This window comes from Callospermophilus lateralis, chromosome 4, assembly GCF_048772815.1.
Source record: "Callospermophilus lateralis isolate mCalLat2 chromosome 4, mCalLat2.hap1, whole genome shotgun sequence".
In the NCBI taxonomy this organism is placed as follows: domain Eukaryota; kingdom Metazoa; phylum Chordata; class Mammalia; order Rodentia; family Sciuridae; genus Callospermophilus; species Callospermophilus lateralis.
The window spans coordinates 148,878,470-148,896,099 of record NC_135308.1 but is presented as its reverse complement, the minus strand read 5'-3'; the positions used below and the strand labels follow the sequence as shown (position 1 = coordinate 148,896,099).

At 32.9% G+C, this 17,630-nt stretch overlaps 1 protein-coding gene across 2 annotated transcripts in view; it reads left to right on the top strand.

The window, feature by feature from the left end:
* The first annotated feature begins 556 nt into the window (after positions 1 to 556).
* Positions 557 to 17,630, top strand: part of Washc3 (WASH complex subunit 3) — a 43,634-nt gene continuing 26,560 nt past the window's right edge. The window contains exons 1-5 of one of the 2 annotated variants that reach the window (XM_076855026.1): positions 557 to 702; positions 1,255 to 1,353; positions 8,809 to 8,874; positions 11,139 to 11,237; positions 15,705 to 15,812. In XM_076855026.1, coding sequence (XP_076711141.1) covers positions 652 to 702; positions 1,255 to 1,353; positions 8,809 to 8,874; positions 11,139 to 11,237; positions 15,705 to 15,812 — 423 coding nt within the window. In that variant the 5' untranslated portion in view covers positions 557 to 651. Of the gene's footprint in view, positions 703 to 1,254; positions 1,354 to 8,808; positions 8,875 to 11,138; positions 11,238 to 15,701; positions 15,813 to 17,630 lie in introns of both variants that reach the window. The other variant, XM_076855025.1, reaches the window with a different exon arrangement.

Sequence of the window (17,630 nt, the reverse complement as noted above, 5' to 3'; positions counted from 1 at the left end):
TTTAAAGAGAATATATAGGTCTTATATCCTCCTTCAGAGCATAAACGTTTCCAGAGCAGCAAGCTCGCTCTGACCAATTTTTGCATTTCCCACAATGTTAAGCAGTATGTTAAGTAGTAGCTGACCTTCAGTTAAAAAAAAAAAAAAAAAAGAGGAGGGATGTGAAAGCTGGGAGAGGTATGTCAGTCATCTCCTTAATCAGCGGTGGAGGGACCCTCCCCCCTTCAAGGTGAACTGTAAGGCTTGAACATGTTAAAATGTTAAATGAATGACAGAGTTAATTATATGACAAGACTAGGCAGGGAAAACCTCAAGTGGATGCAATTCCCGACCTCTTTTTTCTTTTACTTAGCCTCCACCTCCGTTTTTTAAGATCTTACTACTACAATTGCAGCCGCGCTCCTGATCCTTCACAGCGCTCCTCCAGGCTGACGTCACAATGCGAACCACAAACTACAAACCCCAGAATACCGAGCGAAGGGGCGGGCTCTCCTGGAGCCGCAGAGTGATTGGTGGGAGAGGCGTTTCCTTCCGACAGAAAGGCCCGGGAGGCGGGGACTCGGCGAGGCTCCGGGCGTAGTTACCGGGTTGGGCGGGGTACATCTGGGAGGGGTTTGTGGGTGAGCTCTGGGTCCCCCGCCCGCTGCGGAGATGGATGAAGATGGGCTTCCACTCATGGGGTCAGGCATAGACCTGACCAAGGTTTGTAAAAGACGCAGCTGAACTTCCGGCCATCGGCGGGGGAGGTTGGGGAAGGGACGCCCGGGTACCAGGGAGAGGCCACCTCTACAGGCCCCACCCTGACCCTGTCTTCTGCTGACCTAAGAAGAGAACCTCAAAGCTCAGCCTGAAAGGGGGTCCTTCCTGAACCAATTAAGAGGATAACGCACCTCTCCCGCCTTCTCATCCCTTGTCAAGTGTCTCTCTGCCCAAGGTTGATCCCCTGGAGACACAGACCTGTTGTGACCTCTGATTCTTACGTTTTGTTTTTTTTTGTTCCAGCGGGCCCTCCAGTTGGTGTGTGTGTCTGTTCCTACAAACATTCGAATCTAGAGGCCCTTCTAAAACTTTTCTACAGAGCCTCTGTCGTTTTCTGACATTCCACCCATGGCTTTGGAAAAAAAGTTAACGATTATTCTCAGTCCTCCAAGAAATTCATATCACACAGCAAAGTGCCCCGTTATGGTGTCCAAATACCCCAAACATTGCAAGGTGTACATTTGTGTGAATCATGTTTGTTTTTACAAAACACAGGTGCCAGCTATTCAACAGAAAAGAACGGTGGCATTTCTAAATCAGTTTGTGGTGCATACTGTACAATTCCTCAACCGTTTTTCTACAGTTTGTGAGGAGGTAGGTATTGTGATAACTGATTTCTCAAATAGCCTAGAAATCACCTTAGAATTTTTAGGTTGAAAAAATGGAGTAAAACAAGAATCATAGTCTTTATGTATTCACATGGCTCATGTCAATCCTTAGCTTCTCTATGACTCCTTACCATCCAATTCTGCTCCCTACCTCTGCTGAATGAGAGTATTCTAGAGGCCTTTGTGAGTTAACTCAAGTTTCTTGTGATTAAAGAGAATAAAAGAAAATCCAAAATTTCACAGTTAAAACATTTTTTAATTTTGAATTTTGTTATTCATTCTCCTCCCCAAATTGACATTTTAAAATCCTAATTTAAAATATTCATAGTTTGTATTAAAATTATCTTACATTTTGTTGACATAAAAGGCGGCTAGGGTGAGATAGCCTAAAAACACAATGTTGACATCAAATATCATTATGGAAATAAAAATGTCTTCTGCAAATGACTTGTGAAGTAGTGTTAAATACCAAGTTAAGGAAGTACTAGATCCAGGGACTCTCCCTGTCTTATAAAATAGTCAAAAAAAAGAGAATGGGGAGGAAAAGGAAAAACATAGTTGAAATTGAACTTAAGAAAAAGAATCATGGGACTTTTAGGTAATTCACAGGTGAGCCATTGGAACATTCTGTCTTATATAAGGTAAAGCCTTAGCAATTAGTTTTTGTTAGGTGTGTTACTATAACTAAAAATTGCATGGAGACAGCAAGACCATTTTTTACTTGCATAGAATTCCAGCTGTTATTTTTGTCGATTTATCAAAATTTCCTCTGCATTTTCACCATGACAAAAATGAGATAGGATAATTGATAGCCTGCAGCCATATGTTTTTAGGAGTTGCATAGTTTCTTGACCTTACCTGTTTTTAGGTTCTGCTCTAGTTCCTAGGTCTTTGATCCATTTTGGGTTGACTTTTGTGCAAGGAAAAGAGGTAAAGGTCTAGTCTCATTCTTCTGCATATGGTTAACCAGTTTTCCCAATACCATTTTTTTAAATGGCTGTCTTCTCCAGTGTATGTTTTTGACACTTTTGTCAAGGATCAGGTGACTTGTAGATGTGTGGGTTTCTATGTCTTGTCTTCTGTTCTGTTCCATTGATCTGTTTTCATGCCAGTACCATGCTTTGTTGCTATAGCTCTGGAGTATAATTTGAAGTTAGGTATTACAATGCCTTTAGCATTGCTTTTTTGGCTTAGAATTGCTTTGGCCATTCTGGGTCTTCTATTCTTCCAAATGCATTTTAGGACTGTTTTGTCTATTCACTCTTTAACCTCTTATTGTTCCTCCCTCAACTTTCCCACACTATTTTAGCTGTGTCACTGTTTTTTAGTATTTCCTTGAACTCAAGAGAAACGTTTGTTGAACAAACAAGTGTAAGGGTAGTCTGTGGCCTTTTATCCTTTATTTTAATTGACAATATAAATTGAATATTTCTATGATGTATAACATGATGTTTTCAAATTTTTAATGTGTTGTGGAATGGCTACATCAAGCTATTTAATAAATGAACTTCTTCCCATACTACTAAGTTTTTTGTGATAAGAAGACTTATAAGCTATTCTCTTAGCAATTTTCAAGGATACAATGTAATGTTATTACTTGCAGTCATCACCTATAGTAGATCTGTTGAACTTATTACTTCTAACTAGAATTTTGTATGCTTTGATTAACTTCTTCCCAGTCTTCCTACCTCAGTTCCCTCAGCCTCAGGTAATCACCATTTTAATGTCTGAGTTCAACTTTTTTTAGTCTTCCACATACAAATGAGATCATGTGATATGTGCCTTTTTGTGCCTGACTTATTGTTTTTTAACATAATATCCTCTAGGTTCATCTATCTTATAACAAATGACAGTATTTCCTTTTTAAAGTCTGAATAGCATTCCATTATATATGAATATTACATTTTCTTTATTCATCTGTTAATGCATACTTAGGTTGATTCTGTAACTTGGCTATTGTGAATAATGCTGCAATCAACATTGTAAGTGCAGATATCTCTTCTATATACTCATTTTACATCCTTTGAATATACACCCAGTAGTAGAATGGCTGGGTCATATGAAGCACTGTTTTTAAGAAATCCATATTGTTTTCCAAAAAATTTACTAACATATTCCTACCAACAGTGTGCAAGAATTCCTTTTTCCGGTATTCTTTGGGTCCTGACCAAGACTCTGGAACTATGGAGGCTTGCATAGTGCCACATTTACTAAGGTTGACCCTGTGTGTAGTCAAAAAATAAAAAGAAATGTAAGCAAAGTCTAATGCTTACTTTTCTCTCCTCCTTCTAATTGGAAAACATTCCTCTCCATGCTGTACTTCTAGGGCTGGGCAGAAGGTAAAGATGGTGATGCGAAAACTGTTCTTCCTACCTTCTGTGTGCCTTTTTACACTCGGGTACTATACTCTTATCTGACTTCCCTATCTTGTAAAGGTATGTTCATATGGGAATAGTTTATCAAATCGATGTTTCTGCAGGTAGATGAGTGCTTCAAAGTCCCATTCTACTATCTTGTTAGTCTCTAACCTTCTTCTTCTTTATGTATGATAATCTGAGGTTGATTATAACTCATTCTTTACAATTCACATTTTAGCAGCTTGAATATTTATGTCAATTGTAGATGGTGAGATAATAATATTTATCACATGCTTACTCTGTGCTAGGAATTTTAGTAAGTGCTTTACCTGTGTTGTCTGGCCCTTTGAGAGCAATTTAGTCATACCTCTTTTACAGATATGGAAACTAAGATATAAAGAGTTTTAAATCGTTTGCTTAAGTCATTTATCATTCAGCAGATATCCAAGTACCTTACATTTGTACCTGCACCAGCGGCTCTAATTTGCCATAGATAGAAAATAATTTGCCACAGATAGAAAATAGCAAAACTGGATTTCCAACATATCTTCTAACTGGAAAAGCCAGAAATGCCTCATTCTTGTCTTGGGTTGCACTTTCTGATCTGAATAACAATCATGTTTGCATCATTTTTATTTCATAATCATAATTTCATAATTTTTATATTTCAAAATCTATTTTTCAGATTCATGTTTTTGCTATGCCATGTCCATTTGGTTTGATGTCTTTTTTGATGTGATAAATTCTAAAGATATATATATATATATATATATATATATATATATTCATTCAAATGTAAAGTGCCATTCTTTGAAGTTAAAGTCAGTGTGATGTTTTGAAATAATTTTTAATTTATTCATAGCACCCATTAGGTATGTAGTCTGTTTTTGTTAAAATTTTAAGACCCCAAATGACTTTTTCCCTCAAAAACAACAATAAAAATGAACTTCAGTTGATATGTCTTAAACTGGAAGTGAATTAGATGAATTTTCTCCCACATGATCTGATTTGAATTAAACCCAAACTGTAACAACTTCAATGATAGCTAAACTCAAACTGGAATGAAATTTGAAACAAATTTCTAGGACTCTTTTTTTTTCATCATTTATACTGGTTTTAGAGTTCTCTAATATAAAGAGAAGAATACAGAACTATAACTGTGAAGAACACAACTTTTTGACAACTTTTTGCATACTAGGATATTCTGTAACTCTTCTGTATGATGAGATTAGAGGACAAGGAAAGGAAATATTTGAATTAGATCCAAATTTCAAAGTTCCTTAGGGTCATCTCTTCTTCCTTCACAAATCCTCACCAAGCTTTTCTGTTCTTAACCTGGTCAGTGAAATCTTAATGGTGGGCCATTGGTACAAATTCCATCCTATTGCAGGTAAACCTGAGACAATCTTACAGTGAGTTTTAAAGTCAAAGATACTTTATAAACAGGAGATTCAGAACTGCTATTTTGACTCAGACTTATTATGCTTAGAATACTGGAGTTTAAATCATTTTTTAATATTTAAAAAATTTATTTTTTCTAAAATTTTTAAATACAGAAAAAAGTGCTGAGTATTCTCACATTATCTTAAAAAAAAAATTACGGTGCTTATCTTACGTCCAATTTTTAACCTACTTAGACTTTCAACCAGATAATGTTTTGTATAGAATCTCATTTGCTGCTACCTATGTTATAACTGCCTGATTTAAAGTTTCAGATGGAGCTTAATAAAAGCCATTTATTGTTTCCCTTTCTGGCTTCTAGGTTGTTGTTATATACAACCCAATGGGATATATCAAAAGATTTATTGTTTTTAAAATACTGTTTTTCTCTTTTAGAGAATTGGATATAAAAGCTGGATATTTCATAATCACAAAAGTCAATGTTTTAGGGCTAGGGCTGAGGCTCAGTTGTAGATCGCTTGCCTAGCATGTGGGAGGCACTGGGTTCGATCTTCAACACTACATAAAAATAAACAAATAAAATAAAGGCATTCTGCCCATCTACAATTACAAAAAATAAAAATAAAAAAGTCAATGTTTCATTTTTGTTTCCATATTCATCTAGTTGCTCCATACTTCTTCCTCATGTCTTCTTTTTTCCCTTTAATAAATGTGCTACCTTAGAAATATGCAAGTAATAAATCAAGACATTTTCAGCATATCTGACAAATTTCAGGTGCCTTGTAAATTCCTGTTATCCCAAACCAAGGCATTTCAAGTTTGTTTCAAATTCTCATAAAAATAAGATAATGGTTAAATAGATGGGAAAGACTGTTACTTTTTCATTTTTCTTGCTAAAACTTTCAGAAATGGAGATACGTATTGTCCCTGATCATGTTACTTACATTTTATCCATAGTCATCCTTACTTCAGAGTAGTGGTTCTCAATCAGGGACCATTTGGGATTGTCTGGAGTACTTTTGATTATCATAATGGAAAAGTGCTAGTGGCATTTAGTGAATAAGAGACCAGAGATTCTACTACACATCCTATAGTGCAGGGGAGGGATCCTCCACAACAAAAAAATATCCATCCCAATATGTCAATAGAACCAAAGTTTGAGAAACCTGCTTTAAAGTGGTCTGTGGCTTTAGAAGGGAAATGCAGAAGGCACAAACATTAATGAAACAGCTACCCATTAATGAAGACAGTTATATTTTCACAAGTGACAGCGACTCTCTAAAAGGTATGTATTTATGTATATTATAGCAGTAATCACACTGGAATTGACTCAAAATCATGTGCTAAATTCTCTTTGGAAAGCAGAGATTTTTAATTGTGCCATGGACTCTTTGACAATCTATTTTTAAATAGATAAAATGTGAAGGATTACAAAAGAAACCAATTATATATGTTGAAAACACAATATAGTAGTAGGCTCTTTATCAAAGCATTAAATTATATAATCACCATGTCTGATAACCTTAATTTCAAAAAATGATAAATTTGCAAATATTGTAATAAAAATTTGTGATTTCTCTGATGACAGAGTTGTAGGTCCTACTACTATGACTTTTTTTCAAACTAAAAGGAAAATGACAAATTTAAGTTAAAGGTAGATTAAAAACAGAAATAGAACTCTTTTTCTCATCCAGATTCAAAACAACTTTGTTTAATGACTCTCAAAATCATATCAACAAAAGAATTTTTTTTTCCATTGGGTAGATTTTTGTTGTGATAGTTTGTGTTTTTATCTTATATTAAAGGTTTTACATATGTTCTCTAGAGCTGTTTTTCGAGAGTCCCAAATGTTAAATGTGTTATCTAAAAATATATAATGTTTCCTAACGTTGCCTATCTTTTTTGACAATCATTCTTAACATACTCAGCAACTCTCAAATGAATTGTAAATTATTAACTAGACTAAAACTAGTTTCTGATGTTTTATTTCTGGAATATATCTTTGTTGATATCAAGATGCTTATCTTAAAAATAAGTGTTTGGTAGAACTGGCACTTTGTAGCAGGTATGAGAAAGGATGTGATACAGGAACAAAGTACAAAATACAAATTAAATAAGATTGAACTTTGTATTGCTCTCATCTATCATTCTAGCTAGTCTAACTTATTAAAGCAACTGTTCATAAGATCATTCAAGAGCAGTTTCTTCATGGTTGTCATTCCACCATCCACCAAGGCATTTCTCACCCTTACCATCTAGGGTATCTAGGGTGGAACATTGACAAATCTACATCTCATCTTGCTAAAGGCAAAATATAAGAAAACTGCTTTAAATTACAGAGGACAGTGTCTAATATCTGGCAAATGCCTATAATCCCAGCTATTTTGTAATCCCAGCTACGTGGCAAGCTCAGGCAGAAGGATCACATGAACCCAGGAATTTGAGGTCATCTGGGAAATATACTGAGACCCTGTCTAAAAACAACAATACAAGTGTCCTGTGAAAAAGCCATTAACTACTCTGCATGCTGCTTTCAGTATTTTATGTCTACTAATTGTAGATGAAATGATCATTTCTCAGGATGTTCAAGTTCTGCTTATTAGTTCGAAGCTTGATACTATCACAGGAAGTATCTGTGCTAACTATCTGCTAACTAGTAAACTGGCCATCTGCTCTTAGATTGTGGATTGAATATGATAATGTTATGATTGGAGATTTTATTTTTTCTTTTGTAGTATTGGGGATCAAAACCAGGGCCATGCACTCTACTACTGAGTCTCACCTCCAACCCTGAATTGGGAGTTTTAAATAAATGTGTTTATGGATCATAATATGATCTTTTATTTGTGTACATATATATGTCTCTATAGATAATTTAACTGTACAGAGTAATTAGAGCATGTTAATCTCTTTTGTTCTGGTTTATCTTGGATTTTGATGGTAGATTGCTTCTTTTTTCCTTTTAAGTGCTTTCTAATTTTTTTTTCTCGTTAAATTCTTTCAATAATAAATAATTTTTTAAAATATTTTTTCTTAGTTGTAGCTGGACACAGTGCCTTTATTTATTGTTATGTGTGCTGAGGATCGAACCCAGTGCCTCGCACGTGCTAGGCGAGCGCTCTACCGCTGAGCCGCAACCCCAACCCCACAAATAATTTATCTTCCAGTTTCATCCCCTTTTATTTTTCAAACTCGAGAAGCCTGAATTTTGGACAAATTGTATATACTTATGCATTTCAATAATTTATGAAGGCAGATCTTGTTCCAGGTTCTTTGGTGAATTTTTATTCTTTCTCTTATTTTCTATGAAGAATTCCTTCATTCATCAATATGTAATTATTAAGCTCCTAGTTGAGCTTCAGGTGTTTGGGGAACTTGGAGTACAACAGTGAACAAGACACTATCCTTGGCTGAGTTTATATTTTGGTTTCAGTGATTGTTTAATGCTTGGTAATTAGTTTTATAAAGCTGAAAAGAATATGATTTTACGAAATAATTATGAGGCATTCTAATAAAAATAAGAATACTTGTTTTCATTCCCACTCATGTAAATAAGATAGTAGTATATTGAAAAATGACAAATATGTAAGCCATGGCTTCTATTATTTTATATCTCTTTTGTTTTTCTTATATATAGTTTTAATTAAAAATTATATTCTATGTCTCTAATTTCTCTTTTCCAGAAACTGGCAGACCTTTCTCTTCGGATCCAACAAATTGAAACAACTCTCAACATTTTAGATGCAAAGGTTTGTATTTATGAATAATTTATAATATAAATTTTGCTGTACATAAACGAGTTTTCTCAGTCATATTTTAATTGCATTTGGGAGTGAATTCAATTTAATTCCTACATCTGTGAAGTGGTGCAGTGTTTTGCTTTTTAAAAAATTTATTATAATTTCAAGGAAATGTTGTTCATTATTCATTATGAACTATTAACTGAGTCTTTTCAATTGTACACGTGGATTGAGATTTCTTTCATTATACTAGCCAAAAGCATAATGAAAATATCATGTTAACAAATGAGCTGTTTTGTAGTTCATTTCATTTGATGGAAAATTCAAAATTATTTTAATAGTTATCATTTAATAATAGTAGAATAACAGTTATATAAAACTTCAGATGTCTCCAGAGCTAAGTTTACAGACAATATCAACTGTTTTCCATTTACAAATATCTTAAATGCTAATAACGAGTAACAATTTGATGTCAGAAATTGCAAGAGTTATCTGGGGAAAATAAAAACTGTTTTGATTGAAAGTTTTAAGATTTAGATCATCAACAGTGGCATATGGTGTTATAATTTGGTTTCATTTGTAACATATGTACATGTTTTTCCAGTTAATAAAGAAAACACTGGTATATTTTTGTGACTTTATTCTTTTTAAAAATATCCTATTAAAATGTGCAATTTTTATGTTTTTATGATTAGTTAAAATTAATTTAAGTTTTATAAAAATGATCTAAAATATTTATTAAATATTTCTGAGAAAGAAGAAATAATGACGTATTTAGAATAAGAATCAGACTATCTTCTTTCTACATCTTCTATGAACTTCAGCAACTATGTTTCTTTTAGAATATTTCTGTGGGTTAGAAATTTAGGCTACTTGGTCCTGAACATGCTTGGGATAATTCTCCTAGAGCCATACTCACTTGAAACTATTTTGGCTGTAGCAACCATACTAAGTACTGCCATCACTCAACAGTTCTCAATGAGTATTGCTTCTTGAGATCTCATTACCATTGATATTTTCATTATTTTTTATTATGACTATGTATCTTGTTTATTGGGGTATTCTCAGAAAGTTGGAGTTCAAGGTCACAAGTTACGTTACCATCTAGGCAAATTAACCTTATTTATTTCCATGGCCATAGAATTAATGTCCAAAGTTACTCATACATCTGCCAAATATGAATCATTGATTACGAGTATAAAATCAGAAAAGGGTTTACCTAGATTTTTCAAATCTGACCTAAAGTGCCTAACTATTTCTGGTTGAAATGCTTAACCGTTCTAGGTTGCAATGCTATTGTGCTTTTTAAAACATTTGTTATAATTGCAAGAAAGTGGTATTCATTATGAACCATTAATGAATGGTTAATCATACCCATGTTTTATGTATCAGAAACAATGCATTTTAGTAACATTTAAAGAATTTTTTTTTTTTTTTTTGGTGATAGCGTATTGCTGTATTGCCCAGGCTGACCTTGAATTTCTGGGATAAAGGGGTCCTCCTGCCTCAGCCTCCCAAGTAGCTGCAACTACAGACATGCACCACTGTGCTTGACATTAAAGAAGTGTTTAAAGAAAGGAAAACTCGCTGTTTCATACATTAAGATGTAAAGAGTTTTTCATATCCCAGATAAATAAAGCTTAAATTGTGCTACAGAACACCTTTTTTAAACAAATATTTAAAATAAAAATAATTTTGCAACTTTGTAAATTTTCTTTGAAAAAATTTTTTTTAGTTGTAGATGGACACGATACCTATTTTATTTATTTGTTTGTTTGTTTATTTATTTATTTATTTATTTATTTATTTATGTTGCTGAGGATCAAACCCAGTACCTCATGCATTCAAGGCAAGTACTATTCCACTTAGCTACAACCCCAGCCCCTGTGAATATTTTTATTCCCAATTTATAGGTAAGAAAAATTGAGGCACACAGCTGTGAGTGGTAGACCTAGGACTTGAGTTTAGACAGTCTGACTCCAAAACCCATGTTCTCAGTCCTTATACCAGGAATATCTACACTTTAAAATAATTTCTGAGAAAAAAATGGTTATAAGCAAAATTACATTTGGGAAATTCTTCAAAAGTATTGTATTTTTGAATGTCTTTCACTATAGTTCATGACCTGGAAAATTAGAGTTGAGATTTTATGAGCTCATAAAACTTATATAAGCCTAAAACTAAAACAACTCTCAGTAATTTGATGAAAATTTGATGTTTATTTATACACCTAAGAATATTCTTATGTACCAACACTAATTTGCTTTTCAAAGTTGTCATCTATCCCAGGCCTAGATGATGTCACATTTGTGTCCAGTGTGTCCAGTGTCACAAATGGATCACAATCTGAAACCACTTCAGAGTTGTCACAGGTAAGTATTTAAGTGGCAAGAAGTATGAGCAAATCTTCTTGGTTGAACCTGACAGGTCTAGGTAGCAGGTTGAAAGAGAAAAGTTAAATAGAAATGTTAAACTTTTAATAGTTAAGATTATAAAATAGAAAATGAAGTTTGAGGAGGAAAAAAGTAAGCTGTTAATTTTTTTGTTATTTCTTTTTAACATAGCATACTTTTTTATTCTATTAGGTTAGGATATCTTCTTCTATATTTTTAAATTATACTTATTAACACATGTTAATTGTACAAATTAATGAGTTTACTGTGTTTTGTCATTTTGAGGGACTTCCAAGTTAATATTTTCTTTGCCTGTAAAAAAGAAAATCAGTCAATACAGGACTGGAAGAACCTTGAATATAATTTTTTTTTTCAAATTCAGTATGGAAATGTTCCTGAGTTCTTTTAAGAAATGCACTTTTTATAAATTATAAGTGTTTTATAAATTATAAAAATTTTAAACAGAAATGGAATAATACAATGAATACTCAAATGCTCATTTCCTAAATTCACCAGTTAAGATTTTATCACATTTGCTTTATTTTTTTTGTTATTTGCTGAAATGAATCCCACACATTGTGTCCCTTTACCCCTCTATGATTCCTTGACCGTCTCTGAAAATTTTTACCTTTTTTTTTTTTTTGTACCAGTGGCACTTAACCAATGAGCTACATTTCGAGTTACTTTTTTTTTTTTAATATATTTTATTTTTTATTCAGGGCCTCACTTAGTTACTTAGGGCCTCACTAAATTGCTGAAGCTGGCTTTGAACTCATAATCTTCAACCTCAGCCTCCCGAGTCACTGGGATTACAGGCGTGCACCACTATGCCCAGCAAATTTTGACAAAATTTTCTTTACATAACATTTTTCATAATTCCTCTGTTCTACTTTATCATACAAAATACAATTAACAATAATTCCTGGCATTCATCTTCTGCCACCTAACTAATGAATCAATCTACTTTTCTCATTTGTTTGTTTGTTCTGGGGATTGCACCCAGGAGCACTTAACCACTGAGCTATATGCCCAGTCTTTTTTTTTTTTTGAGACAGGATTTTGCTAAATTGCTAAGGCTGGCCTCAAACTTCCCAGCCTCCTGCCTCAGCCTTCTAGGTTTCTGAGATTACAGACGTGAGCCACTATCCCCTGTCAAAACCTTACTTTTTAACAAGACTCCTCGGTGATTTGTAGCTCTTAAATTTTGAGTGGTACTTTTCACAGGGTATTTTTTAGATCATGATGGTGTTGATAATAATGTTAATAGCTAATAAAGGATGCTCATTGTATAGCCAATCATGCTTAAGTGCTTTTCAGAATTAACTCAGGCCTCACAAAAGATCTATAAAATATAAATACAATCAATCCTGTGTACTCATGAGTTTTGTATCTAACTACAGGTTGAAAGTATTTTAAATATTACATCTATACCTAACATGTATGGAGTTTTTTCTTGTTATTATTCCCTCAATATCACAATAATTATTCACATGACATTTACATTGTATTAGATATTATAATTAATATGTTAAAGTATATTGGAGTTTATAGGCAAATGCTATGTCATTTTATATAAGGAACTGGAACATTCATGTATTTTATTATCATCAGTCATCCTGGGACCAGTTTCTCACAAATACTGAAGGACAGTCCTACTTTACAGGATTACAATAAGTTTGAGTACTTAGGGCAAATGATTATGTAATAGCTAGAATTTTTACTTAGGAAGTCTGGTGCCAAGAGTCCTAGCTCTCACCTGCTACACTGTACTATACTAGTACTGTGTTTAATCCATTGAACACATTAATGTGTGCTACAAGGCCCTGTGAGATGAGCCATTATATTTAGATAGGCTGTGTGCTAGGGAAATGGATTAGATGATCATTTACTTAACAATTAGATATTAGAAAATTTAGCCTTCATTTAATTAATATAATAACTTTCATTATGTGCACTGGAATATAAATGTAACATTTAAGAGGAGATCCAACTGTTGTACAGAAGTTTAACTTTGTAAGTTTTCTCAATTAAATGTAGGCCATTTTTTTTCCTAAAGGAAGGCATCTATAAAGAATATGAATAAAGTATTTCCAATTTACCCAATAGTCACTCTTTGGTGGTTAGAGTTGTTATATGTTTATTTGATATTTTTAAAGGGTATCTGTCTATCTTTGAATATTAATTTTCCAAGTGCTATTATGAATGCAATCTGTAATATGTATTTTAGAACTTGTATGCAGTTGTGTGTTGGTCCTTGCCTATTTAAAAAAATTTTTTTAGTTGTTGATAGAACTTTATTTTTATTTATTTATATGTGGTGCTGAGAATCAATGCTAGGCAAGCGGTCTACCACTGAGCTTCCGGTCCTTGCCTATTTAAGGTTCTAAATCATTACCAACAATCACAGCTGCATTTCAGTAATCACCTGTTATCTCTCTGACAATTTTATTCTAAAATCGTATAATAATTATTTTAGAGGATTTACAAACTTCTGTTGGCTTCTTGGATTTAAAAAATTACGAAGTTTTGTGTTCAGCACGCTTTTCTCCTGTACTAAGGATGAACTCAGGGCCTCACACATGGCAAGTTCTCTACCACTAAGCTACATCCCCAACCCATTTTAAATTTTACTTTGGGGCAGGGTTTGACTAAGTTTCCCAGGCTGGCCTTGAACTTGTGATCCTCCCAAGTTGTTGGGGTTACAGGCATGTGCCACTGCACCTAACTGTTCAGCATGTTCTTAATATTAAAATCAACTTCTTTTTTCTTCTTCATTGTTATTAATTGATATATTTTATATGAAATATTTTGAAATGGTCTTAAATTTTGCTTTATACACTTTCCATTGATATTATAGTCAACTCAATTATCAGATAAAGGATAATTATGCACTTAAAAATCATCCATTTATCACCATCTGTAATCTATATATGAGTCAAAGACCCAAGGATTGGATTATGATTTTTCTTCAAATTTAATTTCATGGTTCAGCTCTTATTGTTTACAATAGACATCAGTTATACAGATTGGAATTAATTTAAGAATAAAATGAAGGATAGTTGAGAGACAGGATAGAGGACTTAATAAGTCATTCATGTAGCAAATGTGTAAGACATTACTTTATTAAACCTTGTTGAGACCATGATTATTGAGCAAAAGTTAACAACTGAGAGTTGAAAACTGGCTGAAATGTACTTCTCCTGCTCCATTCTGCTGTTATATGAGTTTGTTTTCCATAAAATTAAAAAAAAAAAAAAAACCTTGAATCTTATTTTTAATTTTTTTATTCAATTAACAGCATTTGGGATTTTTTGTTTTTAATTGTATTATAAATGAATACATATATATATATACCCACACTCACTTTTGTAATATTTTAAATATAATAGGAGAAACCTAAAGGATATTTGGATTTTTTATTTGCTTCAGAGTTCTTGACAGGTTCAGTTTATATTTGAAATATCTGTGGAAAACCTTAAGACATAATTGACATTCAAATTCTTAAGATTATGAAAATTTTAAAATATTGATTTATCTACATTTTAGTATATTTATAGAGACTTAAAAATTATTTCATTTGTTAAAGAAATTCCTCCCAACACTTATATGCTGATACTCAGTGAGAGTCACAAAAGTATCTTACTTTAAGTGTTCAGTTTGAAAGAAAAAATCAAGTACAGTAAACAGGTAGTCAGCCCTGTGCTTAGAGATGATGAGGGTCTGTTATGGTCAAGCTTAGGTTAATATCCTGCGAAGTGAGCACGGCCTGTAGGACAAAAGCATCCTTGTATAAAGGACCATTCCCCAGTATTTCTCATGTAAATAGTATTTAATCTTATCCATTCTGTGGACATTGTTGCCATTGATAATAATATTTCCATCTATAACTGAAATATACAAAACCAAATAATTTTGTCTGAGAAGCTGAGTTTTCTCCCACAAAATCTCTACGCATTTTTTTCTAAAAAATTTAGAAGGCACATACCCTCAGAATAAGATAATTTAATAAATGAGGAGTTTCAATAGTACAGATCATAGCTACCTAGGAAATTAATTCACTGTTAGAGTTGAACAATTGAGAGATCAAATAGTTTTACTAGCTTCATCTAAAGTATAATATATCCACCTATAATTCATGTTTTATGTCAACACCCTGGGGAAAAGTAAATGAGGATTAAAATTTTTTAAATGCCATGAATATACTTTTTAATTTTAAGAAATACTGTATTGTTGATATTAAATGTAGCTTCCTCTGAAGTCATATTTAAGTGTTTATAGATATTTAGAAATATATCCCATAATTAAATTATTGGTATTTAAATTTAGGAATATTCTTTCTAATATTTATTGCCTTATAATTATAAAAAGAAACATCCCTTTTAAGTAACATGATGGACCCCTTTTGTGAATTGTCTAAAGATTTACACAAAATACTCTCTACAGCAGAACAGTACACAAGACTCTGGACCACAGGAAAGTGAAGTGTCATCAGAAAATATCTTAACTGTAGCCAAGGATCCAAGATATGCCAGATATCTCAAAATGGTTCAAGTGGTAAGCTAATTTGGTCTGTCTTCTCTGTCTAGCAGCCTCATTATAAATTCTTAACCCTGGAGTTTTCATTGTTATTTTTTCAATCTGAGCAAACTGCTAAACTGAGTGACCAAATTTTCTAGTCTCTCAGTTCTATCCTATTTTAATTAATACCCTGAAAAAAAGTAACAAGAAATCAAATCTTTCTCATTGAAACTGATTACACTACAAATTAACATAGTTTAAATATAAACTTATGTAATTAGTTCTGCTTTACGCAGTTTCACCGCAAAACTTGGATGTATCAGAAAGAAAAGGAAGTAGACTATTCATTTGGTAAATCTTATGACTAGCTTAATTTATGCTACCATAAATAATCTTTTAAATGTATTTTATTCTGATGTTTATCTATCAATGATTTGGTTTATAGGAAAGGCTTTTAGCCGTGTAAGGTAATGTTTTTACATATGACTTCAGAATTCTTATATGTATTTTTAAAAAGAGAAAATAACATGATATGATAGAAAAAATATTTGCAGTTGTCTGTAGTAGACAAAGTTGATTTTTTTTATGCCTGTAGAAAAGTCCTACTGCCACTGGTTGAAAGAATGTCATTTTTCTGTTAACTATAAAAATTAATGCTTTTATAACATTCTGTTATCAAGCAAAAGAAGTACTAATACCAAAGGCTAAATACAGATTTGTTAAGCCATCCATGGCATTATTTATCACCAAAATAATTTAAAAGCAAATACTTCTCTTAACCAGAAAGAGCATATTGGCTAATATAGAAACCAAAATGAGGATAAAGAAAGTACATTTACTTTGTGTAGTGGAAGAAGTAGATTTGTCGCTTTTAGAATTTTCATTGACAGTCAATAGCCTGGGCTCTAGATTTCAGAACAAAATAGATTTGGGGATGAAAATATACATAGTTCTTTACTTAGTAAGAATAAAGCAGAGTCAGTTTGATTATGAATAATGAATACATTTTTAAAGCTAGAACCCAAGAAAACCTAAGCTTAAAAGATAGACTGTTAAAAACTGTGTGGCTCTCAAACAAAAGAGAAAAAGTTTCAAAAGTGACTCACAAAACATAGAGTAATCAGTCTAAAATGGGAAATGGAAATATCTATTTGGTATCTACAAGAATGACCAGAAATCTTTTGAGAAAGGCTGTGTTTTCTGTTATACAGAAGGTTCCCACTTCTCTACAGTTTCACTTTCCAGTTTCAGTTAACCATAGTCAACCTCCATATGAAAATATTAGAAATAATTTATAAGTTTTCAATCTCATGCCTTTCTGATGCCATCCCACCTTGAGTGTGAATCATCCCTTTGCTTAGCTGTATGTACTATCTGCATGTTGGTGAATTTGTGGGTGTCTTGATTATCAGATCAATTTGTTGCAGTATTGCAGTGCTTATATACAATGCATCCACCGGGGGTCTCATAGACCCACAGATAAGGACGGATTATCACTATTCATTTATTCTATAGATATTTATCAAATACTTACTTAAAGTTATATGTTAGGTATTGTGTAGACCTACTTAGTTAAGATTCTCAGACCCACTTGCAGTTTTTACTTTTGTTATTTATTAAACAAGTTCTGTTGCTTTCCAGTGTGTGTGTGTGTGTGTGTGTGTGTGTGTGTGTGTTTATAAGACGACCCTTTATACACTAATTTTTTCTACTGGAGATGATGTGGAGAAAAAGGAACACTTTTGCACTGTTTGATGGGATTTTAAATTAGAGCAACCACTATGGAAATTGGTATGGAGGTTCCTTAAAAAACTATGCATGAACCACCACATGACCCATCTATACCATTCCTTG